General features: G+C 42.5%; 1 protein-coding gene across 4 annotated transcripts in view; it reads right to left on the bottom strand.

The window, feature by feature from the left end:
- Nucleotides 1-971: 971 nt before the first annotated feature.
- Nucleotides 972-19,911, bottom strand: part of LOC119498547 (serine/threonine-protein kinase tousled-like 1-B) — a 19,347-nt gene continuing 407 nt past the window's right edge. The window contains exons 1-22 of one of the 4 annotated variants that reach the window (XM_037787516.1): nt 19,840-19,911; nt 16,165-16,286; nt 15,392-15,460; nt 15,119-15,157; nt 14,909-14,984; nt 14,780-14,823; nt 14,594-14,683; nt 14,409-14,489; nt 13,145-13,237; nt 12,907-13,017; nt 11,046-11,182; nt 10,668-10,859; nt 10,290-10,356; nt 9,441-9,538; nt 8,250-8,331; nt 8,065-8,156; nt 7,840-7,929; nt 5,206-5,375; nt 4,368-4,503; nt 4,162-4,273; nt 3,861-3,968; nt 972-2,757 (exon numbers count right to left, since the gene is read on the bottom strand). The exon at nt 19,840-19,911 is cut by the window's right edge and continues 407 nt beyond it. In XM_037787516.1, the coding sequence (XP_037643444.1) occupies nt 2,608-2,757; nt 3,861-3,968; nt 4,162-4,273; nt 4,368-4,503; nt 5,206-5,375; nt 7,840-7,929; nt 8,065-8,156; nt 8,250-8,331; nt 9,441-9,538; nt 10,290-10,356; nt 10,668-10,859; nt 11,046-11,182; nt 12,907-13,017; nt 13,145-13,237; nt 14,409-14,489; nt 14,594-14,683; nt 14,780-14,823; nt 14,909-14,984; nt 15,119-15,157; nt 15,392-15,460; nt 16,165-16,286; nt 19,840-19,911 (2,231 nt within the window). In that variant the 3' untranslated portion in view covers nt 972-2,607. The remainder of the gene's footprint in view (nt 2,758-3,860; nt 3,969-4,161; nt 4,274-4,367; nt 4,504-5,205; nt 5,376-7,839; nt 7,930-8,064; nt 8,157-8,249; nt 8,332-9,440; nt 9,539-10,289; nt 10,357-10,667; nt 10,860-11,045; nt 11,183-12,906; nt 13,018-13,144; nt 13,238-14,408; nt 14,490-14,593; nt 14,684-14,779; nt 14,824-14,908; nt 14,985-15,118; nt 15,158-15,391; nt 15,461-16,164; nt 16,287-19,839) is intronic. The other 3 variants (XM_037787517.1, XM_037787518.1, XM_037787519.1) reach the window with 3 other exon arrangements.

The raw sequence follows: 19,911 nt of genomic DNA, 5'->3' as shown, positions 1-19,911 counted from the left end.
GAGAAGATGAGACACCCACAGCTTGCTGTTAACTGCTCCCACTTGTCTTTTATCTGACTTCTTGCCACGGTTGTGCTTCAGGCATTGTCCAGAGGCCTGTACTACGAAGCAGGATTTGGGGTGAGCGAGGTAACTTCAGGGTTTAACCCTTCAGGGTTTTTTAGTCCTACGACGGTGGTTCACTTCCTACCGGGGTTGATCGCCATGGTAACTGATGCTGAACACCTAACCTGCTCCGGAGCATCAACCGCCTACTGACCAATCACAGCTCAGTGCGCAGATTGTATGATGAATATTACAGAAAGATGAAGAAGTTACAGTCATAATCCAGGCTAAAAACAAGTTTAAACTGACAAATGCAGAACAGATCACTGGCTGTATGCTGTGGGTGTTTACCGCTTTGAATTATGTTTTTATATTTATTTTTTTTACTTTCTCTCAAGTCCGTTTCACACCGCCGGAGTCCGGGACGCAGCTGAAAGGCTGAAATAGACATTTTCACACATGGCACAATCTTGTCAAAGGGCATAATGAAGCGTAATCTATTTATTCATTATATTCTGAAAGTTTTTTTATAATATCACTGCCCCATCTAGACGAGTATATCTGACTTTTCAGGCCGTTAAATGAATAAGTGTGTTATTTTACGCATTCATTCCTGCATTTGGCAGCTTCAACTGTGTTCATTTTAGCCTAGATTGTGTTTAAACTTCTTCATATTTGTCTAATATTATAGTTTACTCTTGGTTTGTGAAATGTGAACGAGCTCATAGCCAGATTGAGAAACCCTGGGTTGACTTACCGAGTAGTAGAACCAACGTCGTAGGACTGCTTAGCTCTGTTGTTAGGGGTTAGTTAAGCCAGATAACGAGAAGATAACCCTGGGTATGTTGAACTCGCTTCGTAGAACAGGCTTCATGTTGCCAACTCGCCTGTATGTGAGAGGGTTTATAATGTCACGTACAACATCGTACAGGTAAGTGTTTTATTTACAGGACGACAACATTTGGATATATCCATTTGATTTCTAGCTGCAGTAAAATCATGCTGCAACACAGCCAACCTGGAGCGTACACCCACTTCAGGTGTGACCATTCCTCACTCACTACACAGCATACTGGGACTTTGCTCCATATAATGTTTGTTGGACTTGTACATGGAAATAAACAAAAACCCATGTGGACATTGGATGTCGGTGGCAGAAGAACGTGTTGCACCCCACCTCCCACTCCCTAATAGCACAGCGGGTGCTAGTTTCAGAAAAAAAAGGGGCTCTGGAGAGCGTTCCTCTTCACACAGTTCAAGTATGCACATATGCGAGGCGAAAACCATTCACACGTTAATACAAACTAAAAGCGACATTTATAGCAGCAAACTGAGAACAGCTTTGAGGAGGAAACAAATAAACGGAGCAAAGTGAGACACTGGGAAGCGAGGATATTATGTATTTGCTAGTGAGTAATGTTTTCCTGCACATGAAATGTACACTAAAGTTCTGTGTCCAGTCTTTTGCAGTACAGTAACAGCTGATCCCCTCAGCTCAGTTCAACTCTCTTCAGACAGGTTGATGAGGACAATCAGTGACAACATGGTACTGTAATACTCCTGCTGTTTGAAACATCTTGACTCTTATCTGAACAACAAAAAATGGATTAAGACAGATTCACTTCCTGTAAAAAAAAAAGAAAAAACAGCAGTAGATCTGAATTGCTTTGCAACAAAAAGAAAAAATGTGAACGGAGGACTTGGCTACTGATTAAGTTCAGAACTAGCCCACGCTGTAGTACTTCATGCCAAATGTGTGAGACCACAGATCACCACGATCTGGACCCGAAGTGCAAATCAAACCCCAGAAATTTAATCTGGAACTTCTTTTTTTTTTTTCCTCTTTTTAGTCGAGTCCCATCATCGAGTTACAACACATCATTTTTAAGTGAAGCCCCCGTCATGTGCAGAGGGACTATGAGGGTAAATTCATTTTGTGCCTCATAACAATGGTTGGTTTACTCGAGCCTATATTAGATGCACACTCATACCTTCTCTGCAACGCACACACCTGTGTTCACCCCTTTTTTTCTGTTCCCCGCCGGTCAATGCCCATCCTCAAATCAGCAACAAGAGAACATCTATAACAGCGGCTTTATGATGAATAAATTCTAAGCCATCTTGTGAGATGTAGAGCTAAGAGAGGTGGGTTAGGACAGGGAGTCTAGGAGCTCCTATAGGTGTTGAAATGTCTCCTTAAGGGGTTATTTAATATAGTCCAAACAGAAATCCACTTTCTTTTCCGGCTCCAAACAACGCTGAGCCTCTCTTTCGATTCTTGCCCCTCTCTCTCTTCACCTTCAATTTTCCAGTTATGTTCTTTCCCCCTATCTCACACCGTTGAGTTCAAGGGGCACAACTCTGTACAACGTACGCAAAAGGGAGCATCCCTCTTCCACTTCTTCACTTTTTTCTCCCCTCCCATCTCATGTTTTCCATTTCATTCTTGCTCTGTTGCTTATTCATCCATTTGGGAAAAAAAAAAGATCCATTATCCTCAGATTCCAACAATCCCGCCTTGAGATTGGCCAGAGCGTCCCGTCAGTCATGTGAGAGAGCCAGTCAGTAGGTGGGGAGAGATGAGGCGGAGGGCTGCAGGGAGCCGGAGGAGTTTGAGCGTCTCATGTGGGGGAGGAGGTAGGAGTCCGAGCACAGTTGGTGAACATCAAACCGGTCCTCCTTGCGGTAGGCCAGACAGCGCCGGATAAATGCCTGTGGAGCAGAACGTAGCATAAAACACGAGCTGCAGGCTGTGAGAGTGTGTGTGAGTGTGTAGACTCTTCATATTTACTTAGAGATATCTACCTTTCGTCTACTCGGTGGCAAATATTGTACTTTGAACTGTTCTTTTTATAGCTACACATTATAGAGATGATTCAGATGTTCCAGCTGAATGTTTACATATCATTAATCATAATAGACAAATAGTTTGAAAGCTCGGGGGGCGTGCTCGGCCTACGAGGGTTGGGCAGAATGATGATAAGTACCGAGCGATGATTAATATTTGCTTTGTTGTTCATACTGAGGTTATTACCCCTTTAATATCCCTGGTTGTATTTAAACACATCACTCAGTAGGAATACTTTATGGCATTTATTAGATTTGTTGATAAAGTACCTTGATAGTTCGACTAATTAACGGACATTCCCATGTGATTATTTAAACTATAAATGTTTCTTTATAGTTGAACTTCAGGATATATAGAGATTTTATTCATACAGTCCACCACTAATGCCTTCTATGACAATATCTGGTTTAAGGTAATCAGAAGTTGTGAAAGAATCCCTGACCGGGCGATGCTGCACGACGCGAAGTGGAGGGGTCTCTCATCGCCCTCATCGGAGATTCTTTCACAACAACGACCCGCTAGCTGTTCATTATCCTGCTTATTATGCGGCTACTTACTGAAGAAATCAATATTTTGACACAAAAACTGTCCGCCAGAGTCCGACATCTGAACTGCGCCCATAGCAACGGTCTGTTATACATAGCAACGGTCTGTTATACAGAAATTACAGACCGCAGAACACCAGGATTGACCAATCGGAATCGAGTATTCAACACAGCCGTGTAATAAACAGTCATCACGCAGTCTGAGAAAACTAACAATGACAGCAGTCACGTGTGGAATTAACTGGAGGTTAGGCTTCCCGCTGTGTTACCGGTGTTACACAATGTTCTGACACACACCGACTACATTACTTGCCCATCGTTGTTTTGCTTTTTTTAAAAATAGAAATAAAACCCATTTAGCTTATTTTTGCGTATCAACATCGTGTTATCAATACATGTGTGTGTGTGTGTGTGTGTGTTACCTTGGCCTCTGTGCTAGCCTGTGGTTTAGCAGGGAACTGGACCTCTGTGGCTTTGAGGATGGTGTTTTCCTGGAGAATGTCCTGCTGTGACTGGTTGTGGCCAAACGGCTGGGAAAACAAAACACATAAAATCACCACCAGTCTTCAACTTTGCTTCAACTATTGTGACTGGAACCTAAAAAAAATGTATCCACTAAGAAAAAAGTTTCCCCCACATATTCAAAGCCCAGCCTCTGAATCCATGCTCAACAATCTACTGGAGGTGAATATTTTCTTCTGAGGTGGTGTTCTCGTGTCGTACCTTGCGTCCGTAGAGGCACTGGAAGAAGATCACTCCCACGGACCAGACGTCCACCTTGTTGGAGATTTTAGGCGGCTCCTTCCCCACCACAAAACACTCTGGAGGAAGGTACCTGAAACACACACACAGAATATAATCAATGTCATACAATGTAATATACAGTCCATACAGATTTTTTCCAGGGTGTGTGTGTGTGTGTGTGTTACCAGTAGGTGCCTGCTCCCTGCGATGTGAGGTCCATCCCGTCCACGCCGTAGTTATCATCGTCCATAATCTTAGACAGGCCAAAGTCTGTGATTTTGATTTCTCCACACGCAGTACCATCCACCAATAAGATGTTACCTGAGCACCACACAAGACAGCGAGACTCAGTACAGTGTGTGAGACAGAGTGATTGACACAGGTTCAAATATAGGGAAAGGTTGGTTTGAACTACAGCAGTATCACCAACTGCACTGCATCCAACTATAAAGCAAGGAATCTCTGTCTGTCTGTCTGTCTGTTTGTATGTCCTTCGCATATTTTGACAAACGTTCATCCGACCTACTTCACACAAGGTTTGGGGGGCCTTTTGTAAGTTATTTCGGGGTTCAATGAGTTAGAACAGAAACATAATTCAGTAATTTTCATACCTATATCTAAACATCATAATAAATCTGTATCTGTTTGGGGCCCCAGGCAGTTGCGTAACAGTAAAGCCTGCCCCTGGTGTTTTTTTTCCTGTGAACCAGAGTGCATTTCACCGGTGTTTCTGACCATGATTAGCCGCGACTTGGGTGTGTGACGCAACTATGTCACGGCAGGTGTATTGCTGAGGACCCAGGGAAGTGCAATGTCGAGCGTGAAGTTGTTTGTATGAGCGGTTGTCGAGAAAACTGTGAGCTGCAACACCACAGGCCGAGCATTCAGCCCGTTCTGAACAGGCATGTTTTCAACGGGCACTAAACTAGCTGTACACAAAGCAGTATTATCGTTTTCAATCAGATTCCAGTTATCTACATTTAATTATGATTCACCCAAAAACTTTTTGAACATGTGACCCACCAGGTTTGAGGTCGTAGTGGATGATGGGGGGTTTGATTTCGTTGAGGTAGCGCAGGGCGCTGACGATCTGCATGACGATGGAGCGGGCCTCCTTCTCTGACATCAGCTTGTTTTGCTTCAGGTAGAAGTCCAGGTCGTTGCCTTCGCAGAACTCCAGGACTGTGCAGAACCTGGAGATGGACACACACACAAAAAGAAAAAGATCAAATCAACATCTGAATGTGAACAAATCGAGGGCAACAGGACTTGTAATTTGTGAGTACTCTTAGAACAAGAAAGGGACAATACTGTCCTCATTGTATTGATCCTGAAGTAGAAAGATCAACTGCTCATTCGGTTTCTTTTAAGAGCTGGAAAGACTGAAAACTAAGTAGAAATTTCCCGTCCCCCTCCTCCACATGGAGGTCAGAGGTCAGAGTCAGGACTTTCTGCTGCTGAATGAGCCTGACTTAAGTTCCCAGTCGTGAATGGCAGCTGCTCAGTTCCTCAAGGAAAGCTTTGCTAACATGGTACAATGTGAGCTGGGCATACGCTCAACCAGTGGCGGCCGGCCAATAGAGGGCCACGGGGCCTGGCCCCACCCACCTTGAGCCACCAAAAAAAAAAAAAAAAAAAAAAAAAAAAAATTATAAAATTATTAATTATAAAAATTCTAAAAATTATAAAAATTGTCAATATGTGTGTTTTTGACCTATGGAATATACCCGTAATATTTGTAAAATAGGATAACTGCGCCAAATATCTGCTTTCCTCCTTGAACTCTCTGCTAGTGCACCTCTCAGCTGCTCACATGCACTTTCTGGGGCCAAATGGATTTGGCCCAAGGAAGGCGGGTCTAATAAGCAGTACAGCCAATCACTGATTAAAGATATATGATTACAAGCATGAATGACATACAATTCATCCAATCAGCGCCGTAAAAAAAGACTTCCGGGGGGGCCAAACTGATTTGGCCCATGGCGCACGTTCACGTTCACGTGTGTCTCTCTCTGTTCTCGTCAGGGCTCATGTCAGTTCTCGCGTGATCTTGACAATGGAACAGCCAAGCACTAGTAGCGCTACTCTTGCAAGACTCAACCCTAACTCGATCAAATCTCTCCTCCAAGACCCGTTTGAGAGAAGGACTTTGGCGGAGAAACTCCTGGTGAAACAACTGGGCCCAGATCAACCTCCTGGACTCAGCATAAAACAACAGACACATGCGGAGCTTCTGTAAAGACTGGTACGCGAGGAAGGCCTGGCTAGCTGGATGCAGTCAAGCTAATGCTGTATTTTGCTTCCCATGCGTGCTTTTTAAGTCGACAGGGTCAGATTCAGCATGGGCAGAGACGGGAGTAAGAGACATGAAACACTTGTCTGAAAAAATAAGAAAACACGAGAACACCAGGATGCACATAGATAACTCCGTGAAGCTAGCTATGCTAGGCAGAGTGAACATTGCAATGCAGCTGGACGAAGGACACAGGCTTGCGGTAAAGAAGCACAATGAGGAGGTGGATAAAAACCGGCACATTTTATCAAAAATAATTGATTGTGTCAAGTTTTGCGGGGCTTTTGAGTTAGCCTTGCGTGGGCATGACGAGACTGACTCCTCGGACAACCCCGGCGTGTTCAAGGGACTTGTGGACTTTGTAGCGTCCCTCGACAGTGTGCTGGAGGAGCACCTCGAGACAGCCAGCGTTTTCAAAGGCACGTCGAAGACGGTACAGAACGAGCTGCTGAACTGCATGCTGTCGGTTGTAAGGGATTACATTCTGGAGGAAGTCAAAAACGCGGATTTTATCGCCATTCAAGCGGACGAGACGACGGACATTTCCACCCACTGCCAGCTGGTGCTCGTGCTACGCTACATAGATGCTAGCGGTAATGTACAAGAGCGGTTCTTCGAGTACATCACCATCCAGAACGCGACCGCTGACACCATCGCTACAGCGCTTATGGAGAGGCTGAGCACCATACTCCCACCCGGACAAACAGACAAACTTATTGCCCAGGCGTACGACGGGGCTGCCGTCATGAGGGGAATTGAATTGTATGAATAAGATGTCCTTATGTCAGTGTTGGAATAAATGATAGAAATGTAACTGCAAAGTAGTAATGCGTTTTTGATACCTTTTTTTGCATTGAATCGTACTAGGATGTTTGTTGAAATTGATTGGCCCTACCCAAAAAAAAATCCACCAGCCGCCACTGCGCTCAACCTTTGTACTCCAAATAGAGATGGTTTATCTGAACAAATACACAGTATCGTAACATTGGCTGCCAGTTTCTTTAACTCTCTTCTTGGTGGCTAAGGTTCACGTGCTTAGTTAACAATTAAACCTTCAAAAATAGCTTTCCATTGTCCGGGCATGTTGATGCTGAATCACACATTTACTCTTTCTCAATCTGATAACACCTCTGATGATGTTTGCTCTTACGTGTAGCACCCACTTACGTAGAGCCTTTAGGCAGACAACACGTGCATTGTTTGAATATTTACTGGGTAGGGCCTTTTTCCGAAGGTTTGAATCTTACCGTGTTATTTTAAAGCCACTGTAAAAAATGCCTTTTAACCCAGCGCTGGGTGATAAATAACCTCAGGATATGTCAACCCAACAGGGCTGCAGCTTGCAGAGGTCAGAGGTGACTCACGTGTCAGTATCCAGGGAGAAATAGTCATACAGTTTGACTATTCTGGGATGGTCCAGCTGCTTGTGTATCCGGTACTCCCTGCATGCATGCCTGGAAGGAAATAAATGCCAACATAAAAATGTGAGAGTTGCTGGAGAATCATTTTGTCTTTGTGTAAGTTGTGTGTGTGTGTGTGTGTGTGTGTGTGTGTGTGTGTGTGTGTGTGTGTGTGTGTATGAGACCTACTTGTGGTAGTTCTCCTTTTTCTCCTCTCTCCAGTTCTTGTTGAGCTGGTGGATTTTAACAGCTGCGTAGCGCTGCTCAAACAGGTCGAAAGCCTGTGTACGACAAGAAAAACACACATTTTGTCTCTAGACTTCACAGAGAGAGGGAATAGAAAAAAACAACTAGTTCAACCACACAGGCATTACCTTGTAGACTTCACTGAAGCCGCCCCTGCCCAGCAAGTGCAGCAGCAGGTACCTCTCATTCAGGGTAGGATGGTCTTTAAACCTGCGTGAGGAGGTACAACATTTTATTCTCACAGTGCTTCTACCTGACTCGTGTGTCACCTTTTAAACAAGCGCTTCGCAAAGACTATTTTATTGCATGTCCATTAATATCTTTTAACTAGAGTTGTTCTGATACCGATACCACCAGTATCCCAAAAATGCGTCCGATACTGCCCAAAATTCTGAATCGGGTATCGGCGAGTACACCAGTCTATGCACCGATCCGATACCATGATTTATTAACCCAGAAAAAAAAACTTGTTTAACAGGAAATCGATTCTTCTTCGCCGCCCCAAAACAGTAGCCTTCACTGTGCTGTCGCCCTGAATGTATCATGGCTGCCTCTGGCAACTACTGTTTTAGAGCAGCGAAGAAGAACTGATTGCAGGTAGTTTGTCACGTGACGATAGCAAACAACAACGGTGCGGACGCTAGTGGAGAGTGTAACGGTAACGTCAGCCATTTGGAAAACATTTCACAGCGGAAAATCCAACAAGTAAAACGGCGATATGTACAGTAATTTAAATAATAAGTAAAGTAAGTAAATTAGCACACAGGCTGTCCACTGAAGAGACAGCTAAGAGAATACAGTTATTTATTCCTATTTCATGGTCCATTTGATCGGGACAGATACAATGTACATAGACAACTTAAAAACAGCGATGTGATGAAAGAAAGTGATTTTGCATTCATTCTCTGTATGTATTTGTTCACGTTTTACAAAGGGTTTAATCTGAGCCAGGCCATACAACAGAGATAGGAATTATATCACATCTATATATGGTCAGCAGTAAACAGCTGTTAAATTACTAATAATAATAATAACTATATATTTTTTTTCATCACGCTGGTGTCAGATCGGTACTTGGTATCGGCAGATACCGCAAGTTCAGTTATTGGAATCAGTAAGGAAAAGGTGGTATCAGAACATCTCTACTTTTAACTACAAAAGACAATCTCTATTACTTAAATGTTTTGTATTGACAGAATAAACTAAATGTCTCGACAGTGGAAACTGAATTCATGATTTCATTAAGCAGATTTTTAGTCCCAGTCTTAACCATTAAGGCTACGTGGCATGTTACGGCACTGTATGTAGAACAGACTTACGCTGAGCTGTCCTCGTTGTTTATCCTCTTCAGCTCTCTGATGTGGAGGTTCCTCACCCGCTCCAACCGCTCCAGCTCTGCCTGGATCTCAGCTTCCTCCTGCACAAACACACCATGTGAGATTATTTTCCTGTTTGAACATTCATGCACTTAAAAAAAAAAACATGTATACAATCAAGCTTTTTATTTAATCTGAAAGCTGGGAACCTGAAGATTAATTTGAGATGCAGCTCACACTGTGTGTCAAGTTGTTCTAGTCGTAAATTAAAAATAATAATAATTGAAATACATGCCCACTTTATGATAATCACATGCAGTTTTGACCAGAAACCATGCAGCTTTTTTGCATGCAGTCTGTTCAAAACTGCATGTGATTATCATAAAGTGGGCCTGTCTGTAAAGGGGAGACTCGTGGGTACCAATAGAACTCATTTTAATTCACATATCTGGAGGTCAGAGGTCAAGGGACCCCTTTGAAAATCACAATGCCAGTTTTTCCTCACCAAAATTTTGCCCAACTTTGGAGCGTTATTGGGCCTCCTTCCCGATATGCTAACATGACAGGGTTGGCACCATTAGACGCCTTAGGTCTTCTAGTTAGTCTAGCTCTAAAACTGAGCCTGCTACAGCCTCTGAAAGAAAGTAAAGTCGGACGAGGATCCCGGCGCCCTCATGGATTGGTTGAGGTAAAGACACCAGCGGCCATTTCAAACTGAATGCATAACCACTGATGCATTGTTGGTATTACATTTTCAGTGTTTCAATGTAAACTTTACACCCATTACACTAGATCAAAATGCCTTATGGTCACAATATCTTGTTATTGATTGAATATTTTTATTCTACTGACCTTCTTCAGATGTCCAAGGCGGAGCTTGAAGATCTCTTCCTGCTCGTGGTACTCAGCGAGGGTCAGTCTGCCAAAATATGGACAAGTCAAAATCTCCGGACAGAAACAATATCTCAGAAAAACACTTTATTTGGAATATTCATATCGGACTACAGGAGTCTTGATAATTCAACTCCAAGTCATCTTGCAATTAATTCTTTAAGCCTCCAATTGAAAAGGAATTGTGAAGAAAAGTGGATCTAAATGAGGCTTCTGATGTTTGGCTACTAAGAGTTCAACAGTCACAATAATACAAACGGGACAATCATCCCTCATTCTTTATGGTCCAACGTCTTCCAGTTTTTCACCGACAGTATGTAGTTATCTCAGTGTACTCACAGCTGGGGCAAGGAGGGCTTGAGGAAGGGGTCGGAGTCGTTGCCGTTGACCACCTTAGCTTTGCGCTGCTTGGGTTCAGAGGTGGTGGCCACTGAGAGGGAGGGAGATGCAGGGTTTGGAGGCTTCCTCTTGGCCAGCAGCTTCCTCTGTCGCTCTATGTCCTCCCTCTGCTGATTGATGCCCTCCTGTTGCCTGCACAGAGAAGTGGACAATGAATACGGGAAATGATGTAGCAGACAATAAACAGCCTTTCATATCAGAACATCCACTTAAAAGCCACTGTATTTCTGACCATTCAACACGGTTTTGAGCTGCAATGCCCTACGCAGAATCATGTAATTGGATGGTAAACTGTGCATGCGTTTGCTCGTCTCTCACTTGATCAGGTTCTGGAATGCGTATCCGTCCGTCCACTGCTCCGTGTAGGACGCTCCGTGTCTGACAGTGGTGAAGTGACCGAGACGGAGGCGGTCCTGCATGCTCTTCTCACGACACGACTGCTTCTCCTGAGTGCTCTGTTCACAAAAAACAGGCACACGTTAGACAAACAACAATGTGACAAGAAGCCCTCACCTATAACCTCTCTCCACCCAAACTAAATGTGTTGTAGGTACATTTATTTTTAAAAGGTGTTATTGATAACACAAATACATCCACAGAGCTTTTAGAAAGGTGTCGAATAAAAGTAACTTTTCCTAAAAAAAACATTATTATGAATGTGAATATATCGTTTTAAAATGTTGACTGGTCCAAATGTTTTGTTTATCTCTGTGGAAGATATCGGACGTTCGGTTCCCACTTCTAGAGGGAATGCAACATCTCGTGGCTGAATGTTATCAATTGCACCTTTAAAGTTAAATACTAGGGATCAACCGATATTTTTTTCAGACCGATACCGATTATTAGTAATCAAGGAGGCCGATAACTGATATTTGCAAGAGCCATTGCTCTTCCCACGCTGACACCTTCTTTGCATGTATTGCAGACTGTCTTCCCTGATGTTGGTTGAGTGTAATACTCCAATACTGCACTTACTGTTTTCCCCAAGGGGAGGGAGGGGGCAAGAGAGACTGTAATATAACTCTATAATTCTCTTCTTTATGTATGAACTACCCTGCAGACTGAAGTCTCTCCTAACAGTGACAAACAGACTGACGGCTGACTCATATGGGCCCAACGCAGTGTTGAAGGCGCATGTCGCTTTATATACGTCTGGTGGTATGAAATGTCCGTGTCCTCACTGCGCTGCATTTTTATATAAACTATGGTAATCTGGTCACATCTCTCGCCCGGGTCCAGGCGCCGTCTCACTCTTCCTCTCTTGTACTACAGCGGAAGCTACATCCAGTACTAACAGCAGAACGTTACCAGCGGAATCACTGGGTGTTTCTGTTACTGTCAGCGTAGAGGATATTTGTTACAACTTCAGTAATATCTGCTGCCTTGCGTTCAACACACAGCTTCGCTCGCTCAACGGAGCAGCTCCAGTCTGTTCGTCTTTGCCCGTCTGTGGCACAGAAGCCTTCAGTGGTGTTGATAGGCTATTTTTTGTGTGTGTAACCAATCAGATTGTGCTGTGGACGGGACATTGAGTGAAACTACAGAGTGGTGAATACAGACAGAGACAGGCAGCTGCATCAGAGCCAAATTAGTGCATTTTTCAATGAATTTGTTTTATTGGCTATTGAATAAAATAAATAACGATTCGTGAAAATGCAGAATATCGCGGCCAATAATCGGTCGATCCCTATTAAATACATATTAAAGTCCCATTCAGGAATATTTCAATATCACTACATCAAATGACGTGTATTGTGACAAGGTTGCTTGTACACTAAATCCCACCACCACAGTGCAGCTCTATGCAACTCCAGCCCCAAAATGGTGGACACCTAAAGAAAACAGGTGGCTGGTGAAGAGATTCAAAGATCTACCAACCCACAGACAGTTTTCCTCTCAGGAGTTGGACCAAAGCAGAGCTAAAACACCAGAGAATACTGGACTTATTATCGGAAAAGCTGTATTTCAGCTCTATTTCAGTTGCATGTGTGTAAGTAGGCACTTTCATGTTGCTAACACATTAAATGTAAGAACATGATAAGATGATAAAGTGTCTCTGTTAGTCTTATAAACAGTGGGCTGTGTCTCTGTCAGTTTGTTTTTCTTCCTGTCCAAAAGGGATAAAAAACATCTTAATCTTTTATAAAGATGTACAGTGCATGCATGTAAAGACAGGTACCTTCTCTATGAGCAGTTTCTTGCTCATGGTGATGCACTTATTGAGCCTCTCCTTGTATTTCTCCAGGAGTTTTTGCTGTTCATCTATCTGTCTCCGCAGGTCACAGTTAGCCTGTTAAGGAAAGACAGCAGGGACTGCATTAAGGTTGGTTGTGTAGTTATATAACATGACATGATAACCTGATAAACACTAGACAGTTGTCCTCCATAAAAACTCAGGTTATGGACGCTGTACTCACCCTGAGCAGGTCGTCTATTCGCCCCTCTTTTTTTTCCAGGTCCAGACTCTTGTTGCTCTCCAGAGCAGCAAGTTTCAGGCCTGTTAACTCCGTCTAAAAGGATTCGGACAGAGAGGTACCAGTCAGAGGTGTATCAGTAAATGTTAGGGGTGTCACGATTCTCTAAATCCATGTTTTGATTTGACTTCTGATTTTAAGGTCACGATTCGATTTTCGATTTAAACATGCCGTTGTTAGACTATGGAGTCTTGATTCATAAAGATCAACAGATCATTGGTTTTATGCCCCGACAGCTGTCATTTACACTTTCAAATTCTACATTAAAAAGAGAACTTAACTCAGTTTTTATTTAGAAAGTGTTTAAAAAAGTAGACTACAACAGTCTACAATATGAAAACCTGCATCTTTTCAATATCGGTATCTGTGTGACCCACCTCAGTACATAATCATTACAAAAACAAAACAGAAATCCTTCTGCAGGACATTACAAGTGTGCTGTAATCTACAAAAATACGGTTTTGTTGTCATTTACTGTCGCGCTTTTTTCTCTCTCTCCTCTGATCGCTGTGTCATCGAGGGCGGAGGCAGAGCTTAGGACACTGTTGAGAGACGGCACTCTGCAGTCCAGCTAGCTTGTTGCTCTCGCTACCAATATCAGCTGCTCTGATTTAACAACGTTGAGTTGAAAAAAACGTGCAAGTAGGCTGAAATTCAACCGTGGTGTTGTTCTGTCAGGAGGAGATGCAGTGACTTAATGTTAAACCAAGTAAGAGTAGGAGAGCTATGATGAGTAAGGAAACTAACTAAATAAAGTCGCTAAGCTAATTCATGCAGTGTAAAATGTCATAGGCATGCAGGAAGTGCCCTGAGTATCGTAGCAACAGGGAGGGCCCACATTTCCCATCATGCCTGCCTAGTCCTGAGGGCTGGACTGAGTAGTTTAAGTTTGCCGTTTTCTTTTCCAAAATGCAAATGTTACTTTCGTTAGTGTTTGTAATGTAATGTGTCTGTTCAGAACATGGTGGCTTATTTTGGTAATTGAGATTTCCGTGCTGGTTTATAGTGTTAACCACGAGTGGGGTGGCTGTTGCATTTCTTGAGTAGAGCTGTATTATTCCTTCGATTGCATGCGAGTAGGCGGAGGCGGAGAGAGAACTAATTGACGGTTCTGCTTTTGATTTTGATCGATTTCCAGATGTAGACTTGAAATTGTTACACCCCTAGTAAATTTACAATGAAGTGTGTCATGCATGCGTCACATTACCTGGACACACTTGCTGGAAGAGGCTTTAGGATTGTGTTCCCCAAAACACAGACTCGTAGGAGAGGAGCTGTTCTGCCGGATCTACAGACAAAGAGGTATTTTTAAACCTTGTAGAGGTTCACATGTGCAAATAACTCATCAATAATCCTTGTGCAAAGCATTTCCACTGTTTGTGAAGCACTCACGATTGAGCCCGGGGCCGAGTGCGAGTTCTGTGGAGAGCGGCGAGCTGATGGGAGGCCTCTGACCGGACTGGATCCATTTCCACCCTGGAACTTTGCAGAGAAAATGGGCAAACTTAAAAAAAACCTGGTTCAAAATGAATACCGAGTGTAACATTTTGGAAGGACGGGAGTAGCTGTGATACTCACATCAAAGTAGTCGCTGATCTTGGGCCCACGTGTGGAGGTCTTCCCTGCATAGAAAGTTGAACAAGATTTAATACAAGCCATCAGTAATAGCATAGATTATACAGATTTTTTCGCAAGTGTCCGTCGTACCTTGACTACTCTCGGAATAGGTGTCGGCTTTCCTTTTCCTCCCTCTGGACGATTCAGAGTGCTTCTTCTCCGGGGTCTGTGAATCGATATGAAATAAGAGAGAGAGAGGAGAGAAAAGAAAAGGCATAAATCCCTTGTGTTTTACCTAACAAAGCTGGTTCGAGCTGTGGTGTTCAGCAGGAAAGAGCAGCAGGAAGAAAGAGTACATACTGAGTAGGCAGGGGAGCTCCCTCTTTTCAAATCAGAGTTCTAGGAGGAGAAGAGAAGGAGAGGTGGAGGTAGTGGGAGAGACAGAAAGACGAGTGGGCAGAGCGAGGATGTAATGAGAGCATTCAACTGTGTCTAACCAGCCTTCACTGTTGATATCTGTGCAATAAAGTCAGTCATATTTAATTGAAATGTCTTTTGTTCTGTCGTCTCAAAATAAACCAACAGTCATGCATGCCCATTGCAAAAATAACTATGTCTGCCTGTGTGTTTTACCTCTGACTCCTTGTCGCTAGACGAGCCCAGACTGCCATAGCTGTGGTTGGAGGATTCATTTGCCAGACCCTACGTACAGAGAGAGAATTCAAACAAATAAGTGAACACATACAATATGAAAATATTCTCCTCAGGTGTGCGTGGTGCTATCAAAGCTCAGCAACCCTCATATACAAACAAAAATGAAACAAAGACTTGGGGGCCAGGCCTCTAGTCTGACACGTCTCATAGGAATCCAGATCTTCAGTGATTGTTTAGGTGTGTCACTTGGCTCTTTTCCACCACATGATCATTTACAGGATTCTTCCCTTTTTTTTATTATAGGAAAACAGGAACTTTTACCTGCTTTTCCATCATGGGAACCTGGGTGTGGTGTTTGTTTTCCGGCCTACAAAAAAAGTCCCTCTTGCTGAGGTAGTATTTTCTGATGGCCTAGGAGTTAGTCACTGACGAACGTAAGCCTCAAGACTGCTACAACTTGTCTACCGCATTCTTTCTGCTGCAAGCAAGCACTGGTTGTTGTCACTAGCATTATTAGAACTTGAGATCGGAGATTTTTTTGTTATTGACATCTATAACAATGTAGCCAATTTCTTGATTAAAAAGTATAGTGAGCAAAGATTGTGACTAAAAACAAAGCTGTTTAATCCTTTATCAGTGAGGAAACAGGGAATGCACAAAATTAGCTCATGACGCTGTTGAGTTCCTGAGTGTGTTTGTGTGTGACGCATCTCAGTAATAAGGCTTCATTTTTCTTTCTGTATTGCGGTTACCTTAGCACCTCCGCTGGTACTCCCAGTGCTGCCTCCCGTGTTGCCACTGACGGCTCCTGTGAACCTGGCCTCCAGCAACTCCTGTCTCCTGGGGTCCAGGCTGTGCAGCTCCTCCATGGGGCCTGATCAACAGAGTAAGGTTACATTATATCACCATTACAAGCAAACAGTGGCGACAAGTACAACGGAATAAATTGAGCCCTGAACATTTTTCTGCGACTACTAGAAAGGAATACAAAAAATGGGCACTGAGAGAAGTATCTGTGGGAGGATTAGAGGAAAATTAGAGTGATTAGAGGATAAAAATAGAAAATTGATTTGATTCAACTGGGCAGTAGCTCTTTAAAAGATGCACTTTCATGCAGTGATGGAAGATACTGCAGATGAGTGACATTGCATTTCTAACTTAAGCAGGAAGGTCATTCTACCGCTGGGAAGTCAGGAGGGAGAAGAGTCGAGGCTGCACAAAAAAAACTTCCAACCAGCCCTTCTATTATCCCATAAAGTTAAACTGTCACGATGCCCTCATTGCACGGTGCTTAACTAGTCTGTGATATTTAGGGATGCCCCTCAGAAAGCCTCGCAGAAAAGAGCACAACAGCAGCTGAGATAAACTGGTAGTTTTACTCCATCTTTCTTTCTACAAGCTGCACAGGCAATGAGGAATAGATAGCAGTCAAATTCAAATACTATGTGTGCATCAATGACACAGACCAAACAGACGTTTGCAGACTTTTACATTCCCTCACTATAAAGCCAGATTTGCAGATGTCTGAGTGGTAGGCCTTACTATAAATATGAACCACAATGTTCATAAAATGATCCTCACACAAGCAGTATGTCTTGTTCTATGACAACCGGTTTCCAGGGAGAGACACACACACACAAGGGTCCTCTGCTCCCTGCTGACTACTGCTGCTGCAAGTGTTTGCTTCCTTATTGGACATTTCCTGGCTGTCATCTTTACATAGCTTTCTGGCATAGGGGCAAGCCCTAAAAGGCATAATGGACATTATGAAACCTCCCTGTAGCAGTGAAACAGTGAGCGAGAGCACAACAAGGCCTGTTGTGGTGAGGTTACCTAAGGACAACGGGAGAGAGAGTGATTAAGCTTAATTAATCCACGTAGAGCTAGAGCTTCATATTACAGTGTTAATTTTGTATTGTACATCAACATGAAAATTAATTATTAACCGATAACATCAGTACAGTAATTATTACGCAGACTTATTCAAACTAAAAGCTGTAGCTAACTATAGCTAACACGTGTGATACTTGTCACATCACATCCAGCAACTCGAGTAAATAAAGCTTCATATTATTTTGCATTGTACATCAACATGTCTCTAGTTGAAAATTAATTATTAAACATCAGTACAGTAATTATAACGCAGACTTATTCACACTAAAAGCTGTCTAAATATTATTTTAACAATATCATGTCCTGTAACTAAATATGCTTAGCTGTAGGATTATAAACTATAGCTAACACTTGTGATCACTGTTTTTGGCACATCACATCCAGCAACTCAAGTAAATAAAGTCTCAACAAACAGTGTGGAGAAGCATCTAAACTGGACCAAAAAAAAAGGTACAAACCAGGGCCTGTTGTTTAAGTTTATAGCAGCAGGACGATGCATTGTAATGCATTAATGTGTGCATGCATAGCTACGTTGTATAATATCCAACTAGATAGTTGTTGATAAGGGGGGGGGGCTTATGTAATAAAACTGCCATTGTAAGATTATAACTATAGTTAACACTTGTGATACTTGTCACATCACATCCAGAAACTCGAGTAAATAAAGTGTGGAGAAGCAGATGCATCCAAACTGGATAAACCAGGGCCTGTTGTTTAAGTCTATAACAGCAGGACGATGCATTGTAATGCATTAATATCTGCATGCATAGCTACGTTGTTTAATATCCAACTAGATAGTTGTTGATAGGGGGGGCTAATGTTATAAAACTACCACTGTAAGATTATAACTATAGCTAACACTTGTGATACTCGAGTAAATAAAGTGTGGAGAAGCAGATGCATCCAAACTGGATAAACCAGGGCCTGTTGTTTAAGTCTATAGCAGCAGGACGATGCATTGTAATGCATTAATGTCTGCATGCCTATAGCTACATATCCAACTAGATAGCTGTTGATAATGTTATCATGTGTGACTTATTCACACTAAAAGCTGTCTAAATATTATTTTAACAAAGATCATGTCCTGTAACTAAATAGCTGTAAGATTATAACTATAGTTAACACTTGTGATACTTGTCACATCACATCCAGCAACACGAGTAAATAAAGTGTGGAGAAGCATCTAAACTGGAAAACCAAGGCCTGTTGTTTAAGTCTATAACAGCAGGACGATGCATTGTAATGCATTAATATCTGCATGCATAGCTACGTTGTTTAATATCCAACTAGATAGTTGTTGATAGGGGGGGGGGGCTAATGTTATAAAAATACCACTGTAAGATTATAACTATAGCTAACACTTGTGATACTCGAGTAAATAAAGTGTGGAGAAGCATCTAAACTGGAAAACCAGGGCCTGTTGTTTAAGTTTATAGCAGCAGGACGATGCATTATAATGCATTAATGTCTGCATGCATATAGCTATGTTGTATAATATCCAACTAGATAGCTGTTGATAGGGGGGGGGCTAATGTTATAAAACTACCACTGTAAGATTATAACTATAGCTAACACTTACTCCAGCAACTCGAGTAAATAAAGTCTCAACCAACAGTGTGGAGAAGCATCCAAACAGGACAAAAAAAAGGTACAAACCAGGGCCTGTTGTTTAAGTTTATAACAGCAGGACGATGCATTATAATGCATTAATGTCTGCATGCATATAGCTATGTTGTATAATATCCAACTAGATAGTTGTTGATAGGGGGGGCTAATGTTATAAAACTACCACTGTAAGATTATAACTATAGCTAACACTTGTGATACTCGAGTAAATAAAGTGTGGAGAAGCATCTAAACTGGAAAACCAGGGCCTGTTGTTTAAGTTTATAACAGCAGGACGATGCATTATAATGCATTAATGTCTGCATGCATATAGCTACGTTGTTTAATATCCAACTAGCTGTAAGATTATAACTATAGCTAACACTTGTGATACTTGTCACATCACATCCAGCAGCTCGAGTAAATAACAGTGTGGAGAAACATCCAAACTGAACACAAAAAAGGTACAAACCAGGGCCTGTTGTTTAAGTTTATAGCAGCAGGATGATGCATTGTAATGCATTAATGCATATAGCTACATATCCAACTAGATAGCTGTTGATAGGAGGGGTGAATGCTATAAAACTACAACAACAACAACAACAACAACAACAACACTGTTATCAGCTGCGAGTTGACAAGTATACATCATGTAAGCTGACAAACCAGCTAGCTGTTCCTTTGTGCAGACATGATAGCTCGCTGCTACTCAGACTGGCCATCAGCTGAACTGACAGCTGACGTTTGGCTTCACGTTTGGCTTCACGTTTGGCTTCACGGCATCACACTGAACTTGACATCCATTTTTTTTTCTTCAGCTCGACACGGTCAGAATAATCCACTTCTCCTCGCTAAGGAGAGCCTGTAAAAGGTGGAACAGGAGTCGTCCTGTCGGAGCTGTAATGTATAGGTTAATATAGTATATATACCTTCCTTGCTCTTCGCGGTAGCCGTTATATGTTGTTGAGAAACCGTTGGGGACGAGGAGAGCTGCGACCAAG

Source organism: Sebastes umbrosus, chromosome 12 (assembly GCF_015220745.1).
Source record: "Sebastes umbrosus isolate fSebUmb1 chromosome 12, fSebUmb1.pri, whole genome shotgun sequence".
Lineage (NCBI taxonomy): Eukaryota > Metazoa > Chordata > Actinopteri > Perciformes > Sebastidae > Sebastes > Sebastes umbrosus.
This window is presented reverse-complemented; position numbering and strand designations above follow the sequence as displayed.